The sequence below is a fragment of the Leptonychotes weddellii genome, chromosome 3 (assembly GCF_054177405.1).
Source record: "Leptonychotes weddellii isolate Sample4059 chromosome 3, ASM5417740v2, whole genome shotgun sequence".
Taxonomy (NCBI): domain Eukaryota; kingdom Metazoa; phylum Chordata; class Mammalia; order Carnivora; family Phocidae; genus Leptonychotes; species Leptonychotes weddellii.
The window spans coordinates 48,928,482-48,944,067 of NC_138371.1; the positions used below are offsets into that span (position 1 = coordinate 48,928,482).

General features: G+C 38.4%; 1 protein-coding gene across 9 annotated transcripts in view; it reads left to right on the forward strand.

Moving 5' to 3' along the window:
- Positions 1–15,586, forward strand: part of ZNF385B (zinc finger protein 385B) — a 370,262-nt gene that overhangs the window by 336,734 nt on the left and 17,942 nt on the right. For all 9 annotated transcript variants that reach the window (XM_081814045.1, XM_081814044.1, XM_081814047.1 and 6 more), the window contains one exon: positions 3,687–3,849. In XM_081814045.1, the coding sequence (XP_081670171.1) occupies positions 3,687–3,849 (163 nt within the window). The remainder of the gene's footprint in view (positions 1–3,686; positions 3,850–15,586) is intronic.

The window sequence follows — 15,586 nt, forward strand, 5'->3', positions numbered from 1 at the left end:
GGGGTAAATACCCAGTAGTGCAATTGCTGGATCATATGGTAGCTCTATTTTCAACTTTTTGAGGAACCTCCATACTGTTTTCCAGAGTGGCTGCACCAGCTTGCATTCCCACCAACAGTGTAGGAGGGTTCCCCTTTCTCTGCATCCCCGCCAACATCTGTCATTTCCTGACTTGTTAATTTTAGCCATTCTGACTGGTGTGAGATGGTATCTCATTGAGGTTTTGATTTGGATTTCCCTGATGCCGAGTGATATTGAGCACTTTTTCATGTGTCTGTTGGCCATTTGGATGTCTTCTTTGGAAAAATGTCTGTTCATGTCTTCTGCCCAGACATGTTTTTATTTTTAAAGCAATACATCATCCCATTCTTTATCTTTTTTGTTTGGACCAGTGGGGTCCTGAGAGATGGAGAGGATTTATGAAAGCAAAAGCCTTTAGGAACAAACATGGAGATAAACAGAAGAGAAAATTCCAGGATGTCATTTCCTGTCAAAGCTCTTCCTCGGGGCACCTGGGTGGCTCAGTCGTTGGGTGTCTGCCTTCGGCTCAGGTCATGGTCCCAGGGTCCTGGGATCGGGCCCCGCGTTGGGCTCCTCGCTCTGCGGGAAGCCTGCTTCTCCCTCTCCCACTCCCCCTGCTTGTGTTCCCTCTCTCGCTGTATCTCTCTCAAAAAAAAAAAAAAAAAAAAGCTCTTCCTCTACCAGTACGTGGTCTGGTTGCTCCTGGGGTGACCTGTGAGACAAGAATCTCGATCCTGAGGAATTCTCTTGTGGAGGTCAATATGGTGGCTTAGGCAACTCTCGAATTCCGACAGTTCTTGGCAAGAAAGGTTTCTTGGACCATTGCCAGTCAGGGGCACAACAGCACTTTTGGTGGAGAAGCAGAAAGCAGACCATTAGAGCTAGACAAATACGTGTCTCCTGTTCAGTCGCTGAGGTGTAAAGTAAGTCAGCTTGGTCAACCAGGTCTCTCGGAAGTGACACAAGAGCCATTGTCGATTGGGCTTGATTTGTGCTGCCTAGTTCATGGGTTTTCTGGCTCTTGTCCTTGTTTCTTTCGCTCCTCAACGAAGAAGAGTCCTAGATAAGGAAGTCAGGTTAATCGTGTTACTATTTAACAGTGTCTCAGTTTCACTTGAAGATTTGCCCAGGATTTAGAAGCCATTGACACTGCCTCAGATATAGGACTGAGGATAGCAAAGTGCTCCTACCAAGAATACCACACAGGAATTGGAAAGATGCCAAATGTGAGTGAGTGGTGCCTGCCACTATCTTTATTCCACAAGTCCTTCCCAAATAACATCGAGTAGAAGCTAAGCTCCCTTGTTGCACTTCTCTCCATGCCCCAGAACTCAAAAGGAAAGTGGATCGTGGCTATGAAGAGTTCTTTCCATCTTGGCATCCAGTGAGGTGTCACTTAGCTGGATCTTTATCTCAAGTGCTAATTGATGCTGTTAACTTTCTGCAGTGATGCCAGGAAATTGTAATGAGGAAATGACACTCCGCTTATCTAGTGCTAGGAGGTTTTATTTAGAGAACCATATGTTTCTTTAGCCGGAGGGCACTAAAGTAAATCACACTATTTAGTATACTTGGAAAGATGAGTTGTTAGGTCTCCTGGTATCATGTAGAAATTGTTGTATACCCAAAAGATGGGACTTCCTTAGCTCTTCAGGAAGGAGCAGGCCTAACGTACAATGCTAGTATATTTCCCATGAATTCAGTCGATTTTTCCTACTCATAGAAACTTCTGTTAAGACATAATCTTCACTGAGTCATTAAAAGCAGTGTCCTTCTCTGTGTGTATTTTTTCCTTTTATTAAAATTATAATGTTAACTTAGTGTGAGTATGTGTATGTAAATGTGTGGGCGTACAGTTAAATAGGGGTGTCCATGTAAGCATTTCAGATCGACAAAATGGCTTCTACAGCTACCTGTGTGACTTTCAATATGTTATTTAACTTCTCTGTGCCTAGTTTTCCGTCTGTAAAATGCTGATTAATAATGGTACCTACCTCACAGAGTATTATGAGGACCAAATGAGCTAATACACGTAATACATTTAGAACTGTGCTTGGCACATTCAATAATATTAGTCACTATTATTATCACTTCACGTTATCAACTTCTAAGTTTTTATTTGTATATTTTCTTATTTGTATCCAACCATCTACCTTAACTGGATTTAAGCATTCTTGGTTCCTAATAAGTAAAGAACTTATGTTCCACTTTTCTCCTCCCTTGGGACCGTTATTTTTTTCCAGCCGGACAGAGAATACTATGAGAAGTCCTTGAGCCAACCAACTAAGAGCAATTACAAGTCAGTGATGATCTACAATGATATTTATGAAAAGATATTCAGGAACTTAGGTACTGTGTGCAGTCAATATAAGGCTATTGACCTCAGGTGGTCAGGGTTCTATGCTAAGGAAATCACATACATCCCCCTTTAGTTGAAATATAGAATTAAAACCTGGCTCGTTTTGTCCGTTGTCACTTCTACCCACCTACTTACACATGTGCTCACATACACACACACACACCCACACACACCACCTGTATTCTGCTTGCTGAGGAAAATGAATGAAAACATTAGTATAATCATCTTCAAGTGCATACAGGTGTATAAGGAAAACTGACATTAAAAAAAGTTATTATTTTAGAAATTTTGTAATGAGAACTCATTTTATGATAAGTTTATCATCCATTTCATCTTTATAACTAAGCTAATACGCCATATAATATATGTCTCAATTTGGTTTTTTTTTTTTTTTGCCAAATGCATGTTTTTATTTTCAGGGTCTACTCAAAATGAAATTGAAGCGAATATACTTAGATTCTTTTGTTAATATGTGTATCCGTGCTAGATGCCCAAAATATAAAATCCTTATTCTTTAGGCAGAGAGAAAATTTCCAAATGCCAATAAATTAATTAAATGTTTTCTTGTTTTCCTGTAATTTGTTTTTGTCTTTTAAAGATTTTTAGTAGTCACTTGTCTTGATCCCTTTTCTTCCTTTTGAGCTAGTATCCAAGTCACAGTTCCACCTGTGCTTTGCGTATAAGTGAATGTAACACTAACTGCTTTGACTTCAGAATCACTTCTGAGATTAGAAACAAGGACTGTCCTTCCTTTGTGGCTTAAATTATCCATTCTTGGAACTGGGATCTTCAAAATGCTGCATGAAGCACACGTAGACGACTCTAAAATGTAGCTCCATTTCCACTCACCAGCAGGTTGCTGTGTTACATCAGTTGCTCTCGGAGAGAGCAGAGCCTAGACGAAAGTAGATGCAGGGCAAGCAGGTTTTTAGCTGAAGGGAAACAAAATGGAATGTCTGTGGAAGGACACTCACAGCAGCTTGTTGCCAGCTCAGTGTTTGAAAGTAACCCCAACGGGCAGTGGCGGGAGGGCACAAGGCATCACAGTTGTGCCCTGGCCCTGTTGTCCACTCATAATAATGTCTGGTTTTTAAAGACACAGGTCCTCTGTGCTGTAGAGAAGGTTTCAATCGCAAAACCCCCTTAGGAACTGGTCTACCACTTCATTAAATGCCAGAAACATAGCTGAGTGCTGAGTAGTAAATGTCCGTGGTGCCTATGATTGAATGTATATTTTCCTGCATGATCATCCATTGTGGTGTTTGTAAATAGCAAAAAAATGAGCCTGATTTGTTCTCCTTTGTAGAGCCAGGCCGAGGCCCACTACAAAGGAAGTAAACATGCCAAGAAGGTCAAAGCACTAGAGGCAACGAAAAATAAACCCAAAATGGTTTCTTCCAAGGACAGCGCAAAGGCTAATCCCAGCTGCTCCATCACTCCAATCACAGGCAACAGCTCTGACAAATCAGGTCAATGACACTTTTTGTTCTTTACATTCTTTGTGTTTCTCTGGGTCCCCTGCCCCAACCCCATTCTCCTCCCCTCAGCTGTTGCATGTTACTCTCCATGATTTGTTTTTATAATATTAATATGTTTCCTTCAGAAAGGGTTATGTGTTTGCATGGAACCTAAGCATTTGATGTTACCATTCCATGTTGTTAAAATATATACATTTAAGTATATATATATATGTGTGTGTGTGTGTGTAAATATATATATATATATATATATATGTATATATGCATGAAAGTGAAGTAGAGGCTACTTGGTCATAATGTGTTTAGAAAAAAATTGAGAAATGGACCTAAAATACTGAGTTTATTACCTTTTTATTCATTTTATGTTTGGTTTTTGCTACAGACTTTTTCAGTGAAGGAATGCTTAAAGTTGTTTATTAAAGACTTTTTTATATTCTTTTACCACAGCAAAGGGGAGGGGAGGGTCAAAAAGGTGAAGTCTTCTGAGAGTGGCATTATTAAATGAATCTGGAAATGTGTTCAGTCATAAAAGATTTTGATTTTTGAAGGTCTGTGTAGAGTTCCCCTCAGAGTTACAAGTGAACTTGAGGATTTTAAGGGAACTTTTTAAAGAGCTATGAATTGACTAGCAGAAGAGCGTTACATAAGTGGAAATGGGCTACTACAGGAAATGCCTCTTAAGAAGAGTCTGTATTTCATAGTCCAATGAATCAGCAGTTTTTCTGAGTAGGTTCAAACTGAATGATTCAGAAAGAAGAGAAAAAAATCATTTTTCTAGCATGTACACCATGAAATTGGATGTTTAAAAGGTTTTCACACACTCACAACTGCCCCTCAGGCCCAATATGGAGAAGTCATCTTGTTTCAGTGACTAATTGAGGAACAAGGTCTATGAAAGGAGACTAAGAGCATAGATCCCTTTCTCAATGTTTGACTCTCTCTTTAGGGACCTCTCCGTTGTTGGAAGCACCCACACGTGCACACGCGCACATGCACGCATGCACACATGCACTTCTGATTCTCTTCTGCTCTTCAAATAATTGTAGAATTTTAGGAGAAGACTTAAGAATGCTTTCTTGTGGCTGCTTAGGGCTTTGGAGAAGAACAAATCTACTACTATAAGAAGTTTCAGAAAGTCTGGTAAGCCAAAAGACTATTTAGGAAGGGACAATTATTGATTAGGTCCCAGGAATGGTGGTTCCAACAGCTCTGCAGCCTAGGAGTGAGTTAACCCAAATTTGATAATAAAAACGTTTGTTCTTTGTGTGATAGAATCACCAAATCATGTTATCTGATGAACAGATGATAAATACTGGATTATTACATCACAGTTCTCCCCTTCTAAAGAACAAAGTATTTTTATGTATATTATCTAATTAATCCTTCACACAGGTCTATCAGATATTAGGGTTTACAAAATAGCAAACCGAGGCGGGGTCCACAGTGCAGGACTTATTTACCGGAGGTTACCCAGTGTTTGGAAGAACAGGATCCATCATCTCTTGACTTCCTGCCTGGTTTCATTTTCTACAGGATATTGTTGCCTCTATGAAACAACACCCTGCCAAAGGTTTTATTACCTGAATTATGCTCCTTAAGCACAGCAGAACTTATACACAAGATGATAAAACAATGGAAGTTAGTGTCACTCCATTCTTTCAGCTTATTTTCTGTCTTGAGCTAATGACACAGTTGGTAGGTATTGTAAATGTTCCAGTATTGCTGTTGTGTGTGCTCAGTGCTCCCCTTAGTTATATTATTATTTGGGAGTTGGGTTTGTCCAGGGATAGTAGTAAAAGTATTGAGCAGGGAAAAAAAGTTAAAAATGGAAATTGAGAAGGATCAATGAAAGAAGAACCAATAAAAGTACAGAAGACAATTAAAGAAGGAAAGGTGTGGAAGAAGAGGAAAAGAAGTACAAAAAAGAAGTCAAAGACTAGGGGATAGGGCGCCTGGGTGGCTCAGTCGTTAAGTGTCTGCCTTCGGCTCAGGTCATGATCCCGGGGTCCTGGGATCGAGTCCCACATCGGGCTCCCTCCTCGGGGGGAGGCCTGCTTCTCCCTCTTCCCCTCCCGCTGCTTGTGTTCCTGCTCTCGCTGTCTCTGTCTCTGTCAAATAAATAAATAAAATCTTTAAAAAAAAAAATGTAAATTTGTTTAAAAAAAAAAAAAGACTAGGGGATAGACCCAAGGAAAGAGGAATATAGAAATAGTAAATCAGGGGCTTGGGTCACAATCACAGCATTTCTTATACCTATATGGTAACCAATGAGCATATGTTAAAGTTTAAACAACTCAAGGCATTTATTCCTACCATCAAATACTAGTGAGGTCTCTATGACAGAGACTGTCTAAGCACTTGTGTTTGCCTAGTAAGCAATAGGAACACACCAGGGTCAAGTATAGCAGTGTTATAAACAAGGAAAGAGAATTGAGATCTAGAATGACCCTAGGGGATGAGAGTGGGGAGAGAGGAAAACAAATCCCAACCACAGAATCTCTTCTTCAGCAGCTATGTGGTGGTCTCTAATCCTGCATCCTCCGCTTGCTCTGCACTTCTCTATCCACCCCAGAATACTTGGTCTAATAGTATTGACTTCACTCACTGTGTCACTGCCGAGACTTGGACCAGAAGTAATGGCAACCACCTATATTTTGGGGTTACCTCATTTTCTATGTTTCCTTACTCAGAATCTGTATACATGATTTGATAATTCATTGGCTGGGTCATTCAAATTATTTCTTCATTCCCCCATGTTTTCTATAAATATTAATACTAATAAAATACTTCATTTGTTCTATCATATCCACAAAGGCAATACCAAAGTTGTTAGAGATGGCACTATTTAAAAATAAAGTGAGTTGTATTTGTTAAATAGATATATATTCTTTTGTCAACTTCAAATGAACATCAGCCTCTAAGCAAGAATTCCCACATATATGTAGTACAATTTTCAAGTTGGAAAATTAGAAACTTTGCCCAGATGGGAAATCTGGTCTAAACAATGTGATATGTAACCTATTGCTAACTACCTATTTCTAAATCCTTAAAAAGCTCCCACAGCTTTGTCAGAGTTATAGATTTTTTGGAAACTGGTTTTTATTCCACTTTAAACCCTATTTTAGAGGGATCCTAAGTAGCTCAGTCAGTTAAGCATCTCACTCTTGATCTCAGGTCTTGATCTCAGGGTCATGAGTTCAAGCCTAGCGTGGAGCCCACTTAAAACAAACAAACACCAAAAAAAAAAAAAATCCCTGTTTTAAACGAACAGAAGACACAAAAACCAGTCCTTCATAAATGGTCTAGGTGGACTGTAGAGAGGAAGAAGAAGGAGAAGAGAAGAGGAATAGTGACTGTGGCACTTAATTGACCAAATGTTTTATTTCAGACAACACTGTCTCTAAGGAATCAGCCAGAAATTAGAGTAATAGTCACAGTGAAAAATCATGGTTGACTGGCAATTCTTATGAGACTGAAGTTGCCTAGCAGTGGTCTTTCTCTTCTGAATGAAGAGTTCGTATCAAGTGGGCTTAAACAGTATCTACATGATTCTTAGATATTTAAATCAAAATGAATATATTTGTTACTTGATGTCTCAGCCACCAGATTTCAAATATCCAGGCTCACACAACATCATATGATTGACTAATTCAATTTCCATCCTCATATTTTAGCATCAATAACTTAGCAATAGAGGGCAAATCTTGTTCAATGAGGGCAAATTTTGAGGGAGAGGAAATAGCCAGATGTTAAGGGACGGAGCTTTTGGGAGGGCAGCTTCCTGGGATTCACCAAATATCAGTCAAGGAAAAGTGTCATTTCAGAGTATCTAAGAAGGAGCACGGGACCCACACTTGACCTCTGTCTATTCCTCAGGAGCACAGATTATTTATTCTAAGAAGTAGCCTAGCGATCTTACAAGAGCTAGAAAAGCTTTATCACTTGCCATTTTGGCACTTGGGACAACCATATATTTTTTTTAATTTTATGATCCATTTGGAGATATCATGTGGCTCACATTGTAGCTGGATCTGTGCAATCCAAATAAATTTGTTATAATGGAGCTATCAGATATAAACATTTCAGGGTATCGTGGCAAGCTTTCTTTTTTTCCTCTGAGGTCAGTAAACAAAATGAATTTAAACCATAATAGCTTGTATTTCATTTATTGTAAGAAGTTCTGACCACATGATTGAAAAAATTAAATATGTTTCATTAAAGGCAGTTAAAAATAGTTGTCCCATTCACCTTTTAGAAGTTGGGATAGAATTAAATGTAAAATCCAAAGAAATGGTTTCATGGTCTCCCAGGATCTATCCCAACTTTTAATGATGCATCAGTGGGAGTTCAAAACATGGTAGGAGGGAGGAGAAATGTGCTTTAGGAGAATTAGGGTCAAAACACAGCAAGCATTAAGCAGCTTCAGGAAGATGGCGAGAACATATTAACCAGACACTCGACCCAAATTTCTCCCTGGAGTTCAAGTGTCATAATGCCATATGACAGTACACTTCCCTGTGATAATACGCCCTATACATCAAATTGAATGCTCTTTGTGACAGCATTTAACCCCTCATAACAGGTTCAGAAAAACCCAGAGCCTTCAAAGAGCCGTATTTCTTGAAAATAATAAAATATTTTTATAATCAACCTTGATAAAATATTGTGGTAGTCAACCTAATGGTACATATGTCTAGTCTTTAGTCCTAGATTTTTTTTTAATTAATTAGATATCAAATAGGGAAAATCCATTTCTAGCTCAAAGTATAGAAAGCTGTTTAGAGCTAAACAGCCTTTAATTAGTTTCTGTCTAAGCAGATAAAAGCAGATGGAATGATTCAAAATGCTATAGATGTATTTATAAATGCAATTAAAAGCAAAGATAATGAAACCAGCATGTTCTGCTTGAACTATAACAATAGGAACACCTTAAATTTGTTCAATTTATAAAATCCAGTCACATACATGTTTTTGTATGACCCTCTCAATATCCCTGTGACTATTAGGGCAGAAATTAGTATCCATCTTTCATTCATTCATGCAACAAACTTTATATCCATTTATTTACTGAAGAAATATTTATTATTTATACTAAATGATGTAATATCCAGATACTAGGGTGCAACAGTGAACACAAAAACATTTTCTTGCCCTCGAGGAGCTTCCAACCTCTTATGTGTTTTTTTAATGTGTTGGATATTAGGGCTACAAAGAAAAATAATATATGGTTACCACCTTCAAGCTGCTACCCAAAATATGGTAATGATGAGGAACCTGGGTCTAAGAAAAGTGAAATAGTTCATGTGTGGTTGCACCATTCCTATCCCAATAAAGTCAGGACTTCTGTCTCAAGCTATGTCATTACTCCCATTACTTCTAAACTTCTCTTCCCTAGGAATAAATACAAGTATCTCAATGGACAAAGTCAGAAACCACTAAACCACTTTTTTAAGAATTAGTGAGTAGAACCGTACTTTAGTTCCCCCCCGCCACAGTTTTTATTTAAATTCCAGCTGTTAACATAGAGTGCAGTATTAATTTCAGGTGTAGAACCTATCGATTCATCACCCATGCACAACACCCGATGCTCATCACAAGTGCCCTCCTTAATACCCAGCACCTGTTTAACCCCAACCCCCTGCCCACCTCCATATATTACTTTTAAATTACTTGCTGACTGTTGATATTTTTCAGGAGAAACTATGGCACTGTAAGAAACATTAAGACTTTGTTTTATTAATAATCCTTAGTCCCTCTGCAATATGTTTGTAGCATTTAACTGCAATAGAACAAAGCTTTAGACATTATAGATCTTTTCCAGAGCAAGTTTGAATGAAAACACTCATTTCGGGTAAATGACAAATGTTCTCAAAGCTCCAGTTTGACGATTACAGATTTTACGTATCTAGAGCCAAATATACTCACTGAAATAGAGGTGGACACCGGGTAGGGCATCCCCAATATGGCAGAAGCCTTGAACTGCCCTCTAAAGGGTCCAGCTGGGTTGTCCTAAACTCTCTCCACAGAATCATTAGCGTTTTGAATCATTCCATCTAAAATATTCCCACTGGGGATAGGGAGATGGTTTTGTTTAGCCCATCCCCATGATCGTACCATGGGAACTGTGAGATGACAGTGTCAGAAAAGACAAAAGAAGGAAGGAAAGGGGATAGAATACCACAAAACAGCTCATTTTCGTCTTCAGCGTATTGTGCTTCTGCATTGTGGCAATTCCTCGGGTATGAACCCAGAGTAGTTATCAACTAGTAGATCAGTAGGATTTACCTGAAAGGGCTATAGCTTTTTATGGTTACCCTATTGCTTTATGAAAGCGTATTTTCCATTTTGTCGAAGAGTCTTTCTGCCAAGGATACAAATGGCGAGACACTTGCCTCGTCATTTTTATGGGTTCCCCTGTGTGTTTCATAGTTTTTATGTGTTGTTACAAATGGGGCCAAGTTTTCCAAATGACAACTTCTCATTTCCGCTGACTGCCACAGGACTCCATCGATTAGCCAGCAAGGTCTTTGTAACTGCCTCTTCCCCGCTTTCTGTCTCTAGCAACAGGACCTTGTGCTGTTGAGTTGAAGAAAATGATGGTTTTCTGCTTTGGCAGCATCTGTCATTTATAGACAAGTGCCATCATAAACTTGGCATACATCTATCCAAATCCGGGAGGCCGAGATTTAGTATCCCTCATAAAATAATAGATTAACTATATTTACGACAAACATCTTAAGTCTGAAATTCTGGGGTACAATCATGTAGAACATAAATTGAGTCCCATCTGTCTAAAGAGAACAGACCATTATACCAAGGCTCATATTTTCATGAAATGTACATATATCATTAAGACTTTCAAAGTCAATTTAAAAAATGAAACTGACTCCATCTTTGCCCATCCACCTTGAATTTGACAACAGCATCCTGCCAGGCAAGGCTGAAGATTCTTAGTTAAGTGTTTGTCAGACTCTGGAAACTAACTTCTGAAACTTGTGAGGATTTTATATTGCTTCAAAATAAGACTGAGTATTTAGTTTCTCCACTTCGAAAGCTATTTCCTTAGCATCACTCTAAGAAAGTGAACCAAAAGTTGAGACTCCCTTATGATTTGCTGAGGATCTATTAACTTGTAATTTACTAGGGATATGTTATAAACCATTCCAAAAAGCAAAACCTTGGCTATCTCCTCATTAAGGCTTATATCACTATCGAAAAACTTTCCTCATCTTCCGACATATTTTAACTGGTATTCTTCTCTTTTGATTACACTTATTTACAACCTTTTGGCAATGACAAGATATCGGAATATAAGAAGATTTTATATGTACATCGAATAATTTTGTAAATGCACAACCAAAAATGCCCCTGAGGTTTTAACAAAGGTTATTACATACATTTTATGACATTCCACTTACTTGCTTCAGGAAGAATTCTCTGACAGTGAAATATTTTTTGAGATGGGTGGATGATCAAATAGAATCACCCAGTAAATATTTGTAGATTCTGTGTTCAGGGCACTGGTACTAGGCACTTTGGGGGATTCTAGGCCCAATTCTAATGGTACCACACAAAATTTAGCTTTATGGTATAAAACTTAAAGTATTTTTCATAGAAACACTTATAAAATATTTTCCCCTTCCCTGATTTCTTGCTCCGAGAAGTACTGAGAATCAGTATTTCATGCTGCACATGGCAGTATTGTGGATACTGGGCATGGTATCACACATTAATAGTTTGGTGCCCTCATTTTTATAGGCCAGCTCTATTCAATAAAATACTCTGTGGTGATGAAAATGGTCTGTAATCTGTGTTGTCCAACATGAGTGCCATGAGCCACACATAGTTATTCAGCACTTTAAACGTGGCTTGTGCTATTGAGAAACTGAATGTTTAATTTTATTTAATTTTAAGTACTCCACATGGCTACTGAATTGGACAGCGCATCTGTAGACTGTGGTACTCTTTGCTCTTTTAACTAGCCATGACTCTAGAGAAGGCATTACATTCTCTGAGCCTCTGTTTTCTCATCTATAAATTGGGAATAATGCCCTCCCTGCATCACAGTGGTGTTTTATGAATCAAATGAAAAGATTTTGCAGATGCTTGGCAAAATGTAAAGCATAATAAAAATGCCCATTATTGATGTTCTTACAGTTTGGGGTTTTTTCCTTTTGTGGGGCTGTCCCTTCTTGCTGCTATCCGTGAAAGGTGATAGGTGCCCCTTGTGGTGGGCAGATACCATCATCTTCCATTATGCCACACCTATTATAGTTTATTCTAGAAAACCAGGTCCAATCTTATTAGAATGATATGCCAAAAATAATTTTAACAGCAGTACTACTAATAATTAATGTGTAACTGAATGATTATTGTGCGCCCGATGTTAATATGCTAAATGTCTTATATATACTATGTTATTTAATGATATAGTCCTCTGATGGACACTAGAAAGTGAGATCTAGTGAGGGGAAATGGTGGCTTAGAGTCATTCAGAGAGAAGGTAGCTTCAAGCCCAGATTCTCACCAGGCAGCCACTCAAATTCACTACCATGCTATGCCACCTTTGGATGAAGGTGCATGAACTTTAACCGCATGTGCTTTCTGAAGGTTATTTGAGATTTTTTTCACTAAGTGACACTTCTAGACATCTGACACCTCAGAAAGGTGCATTATTTCTATTCCCACCCTCTTTTACAACTGGTTTTATTTTTGAGAAATCAAGTTTTGAGTGTCTCTGAACAAGGATATATTAACCAAGGTATGATTTTTGAGTGTCATTTACCTACCTTGTATGTATAATGTAGTAAAAAGAGCATGAGCTTGAAGTCAGACAGATTAGCTCCACTTCTCACTGACCAGATAACCTTAATCAAATCATGTTCACCGACCTGTTTTCCCATCTGTTAGAAGGGAGGGCCAAGACCTACCTCCCAGAGTTGTCAGGATTAATGAATCAATAATGGAAGCCTCGGTGCCTATCACATAACAGATACTCAATAAATGCTAGCCATAAAAGGCAATCATTGTTCAAAGAAATTTCCCATCCCTGTCCTTTTGACTCTATGACCATTCCATGCCTTGCTGCCATGCAACAGTGACCTGTACTTACATTCCTCTTTATGTGCTTGTTTTATCATCTCATAGTAATTATTTACACTTGTGTTTTCCTTCCAGACATTAAGGCTTGATGAGCCTGACTCTCCCAGTGGGACATGTAAAGACGTGGAAGGACCTCCTTGGTCTTCCTCACATTTCTATACATGGAGGAAATGTCTTTCTACTCATTCTCCCACTGCTTAAAGTATCTCGTCTGTTATGGCCTCTGCAGCTCCCAGCACTTCATCCTGCACATGGCAGTCACATAGGTAGCATATATTAAATTAATACCATTCAGAAGACCTTCACAGGGAAGCTGCAACACCTTCTCTAGTGTATGGACATGGCGAGAGGACACTAGTTAGCTCTTTTTCCTTTGTCTTCAATAAGATGGATACCCCACCTCATAGGTCAGCAATCTGCCCTCTACACAGTTACAGTATTAAAAGAAAGGATATCCCAACACATCTCCATTTGTTGAGGCAGAAAACTGGGTGCTACCTGTGGAGAAGCAGCCCCGCCTGGAGCCAGGGTTGGCCACTGAGGAGGAGAGGGGAGGCTGTGATGGGAATAAGAAACATGCTCCTGCCTGACAAGTCCCTGCTGGCATTTATGTCAGTAAATGAGAAACTTACCAGCTCATACATTTTATTTCTGGCTTCTTGTAAAAAATTTTCTTAGTGTGCAATTTTTTACATAATTTGTGTATGCTATTAATTAGTTAGCCTCTAGGAAATATGTGCTTTGTTTTCTTTCAAATATGAAATGACATAAATACTAGAACTTCTTGTCACAACAGAGATTATTTTATTCCTTGCTTACAAATATTTGAACTTCTGTCATAGTTTTATGATAATTTTTACTCATTTAACTAGCAAAATGGCCATATTTAAGTTAAAACAATTTGTCTTTCCTACAATATCTTTGTTCTTAGTTCTCTGTTAATAAAGAAAATATTTTTACTCAGTGGGAAATTAATTAGGATACCACATTTTGAGTTAAGGAAAACTTATTCATTTTATTCTTTTCAACAAAAATTTTATCCAGTCCTTTGATTAACCCATAAGATTAAATATCCAGTAAGACTTTTTTTGAGTATTTTGAAAAACCACTAGTAGATGTCTGTTTATGTCACTTACAGCATTTTAAATTGAGAGAACCCTTTTAGAAAACAACATCATAGAATAAATAAAAAACCATAAAAATGTTCATCCCATTAGACTAGTTAATTCCTCTTCCTGTAGTTTATACTAATGAAATAATCCTAAATACAAAGCAAAAAAAATAAAAAGTTACATATGAAAATGCCTACTCTAGCAGTATTTGTATTAATGAAAAGTGGAAACAAGATGATCAGTACCAGGGAAGTTATTTCAATAAAGTACTTATACCCACTACGATATTATGCAGCCTTACAGTAAATGAAAGCAACATGAAGAATGCATGTAATACACTAGATCAAAAGTTACAAGATGGGTTGTTCATGCATGTATGTATTAAGCCCCCACTGAATACGCTGTGTCATGCTAGGCACTGGGTATGTGATAGTGAATCAGGTGCACTCGGGCCACGCCCTCCTGAGAGCATACCCTCTGGAAGGGTAAATGCTGAACAAGTAATAAGCTACATGAAAAGAGACGGGTGCTGAACTTGTCTGGGAAGGAAAGGAAGTCCTAGGCAGAGGACTTAAGCTCCCTCTGCCTGATGGGAAGGAAGGTAGCCTTGCAAACAGGGGCCCTGGTTTGGGGGTGGTGGGTGCGAGTGGAAGGGAAGAAGGACCAGTACACCACAGGACTCAGATGTGAAAGACGGCCTGGTTTACATAATCGAAGCACTGAGAGGACACCTGGGGACAAGGAAGGGAATTTAGGGTGTTGGTAAAAAAGTGGTTGAAATGATGGCTAGGAACAGAAAGAAGTCAGCATGAAGTGACGGGTGTCAACACAGAGGTTCTTAACCACTTTGGGTGCCATGGATTCCTGTGGCCTATGCTCAGAATTATGTTTTTATTTGTTTTCATTGCTTTTTTTTAAAGTAATCTCTACAACCAGCGTGGGGCTTGAACTCACGACCCTGAGATCAAGAGTCCCATGCTCCACTGACTGAGTCAGGCAGGTGCCCCTCAGAAGGATGTTTTTAAATCCATAAAATGAAACTTAATAGTTTTACAAAGAAAACCAAGTATACTGAATACTGTTGTTGAATTTTTATGATGATATAGTGACATAACAATAAGGCGTTAAATAAGATCTAGCAACAGGTCTAATGTTAACAATAATTTTGAAGTAATGTGTGGCATAAACAGTTTCAAGCTTTTTATGACTACTGTAATAGCTGATGAAAATATCTTATTTCTATTGGTGGACAGGGTTGCAGGTACTGTTAAGACTGCTGGAGTTTTTTGCCTTCTTTTATAATTGAAGAAATACTAAATTTCAATCAGAGATAAATGAAAATAAAGGGTTTTTTGGGTTTTTTTGCCACCCAAGTTTATGGATCCTGTGAACTTGGGAGTCCATAGACCAACCCCCAGTTTAAAAACTCCTGCTTAGTGTGGGAAGTTTATGGGTTTTTTTTTTCCCCTCTATTTCCTCATACTGTTATTTGCAATAATAACTTCCAATGACTA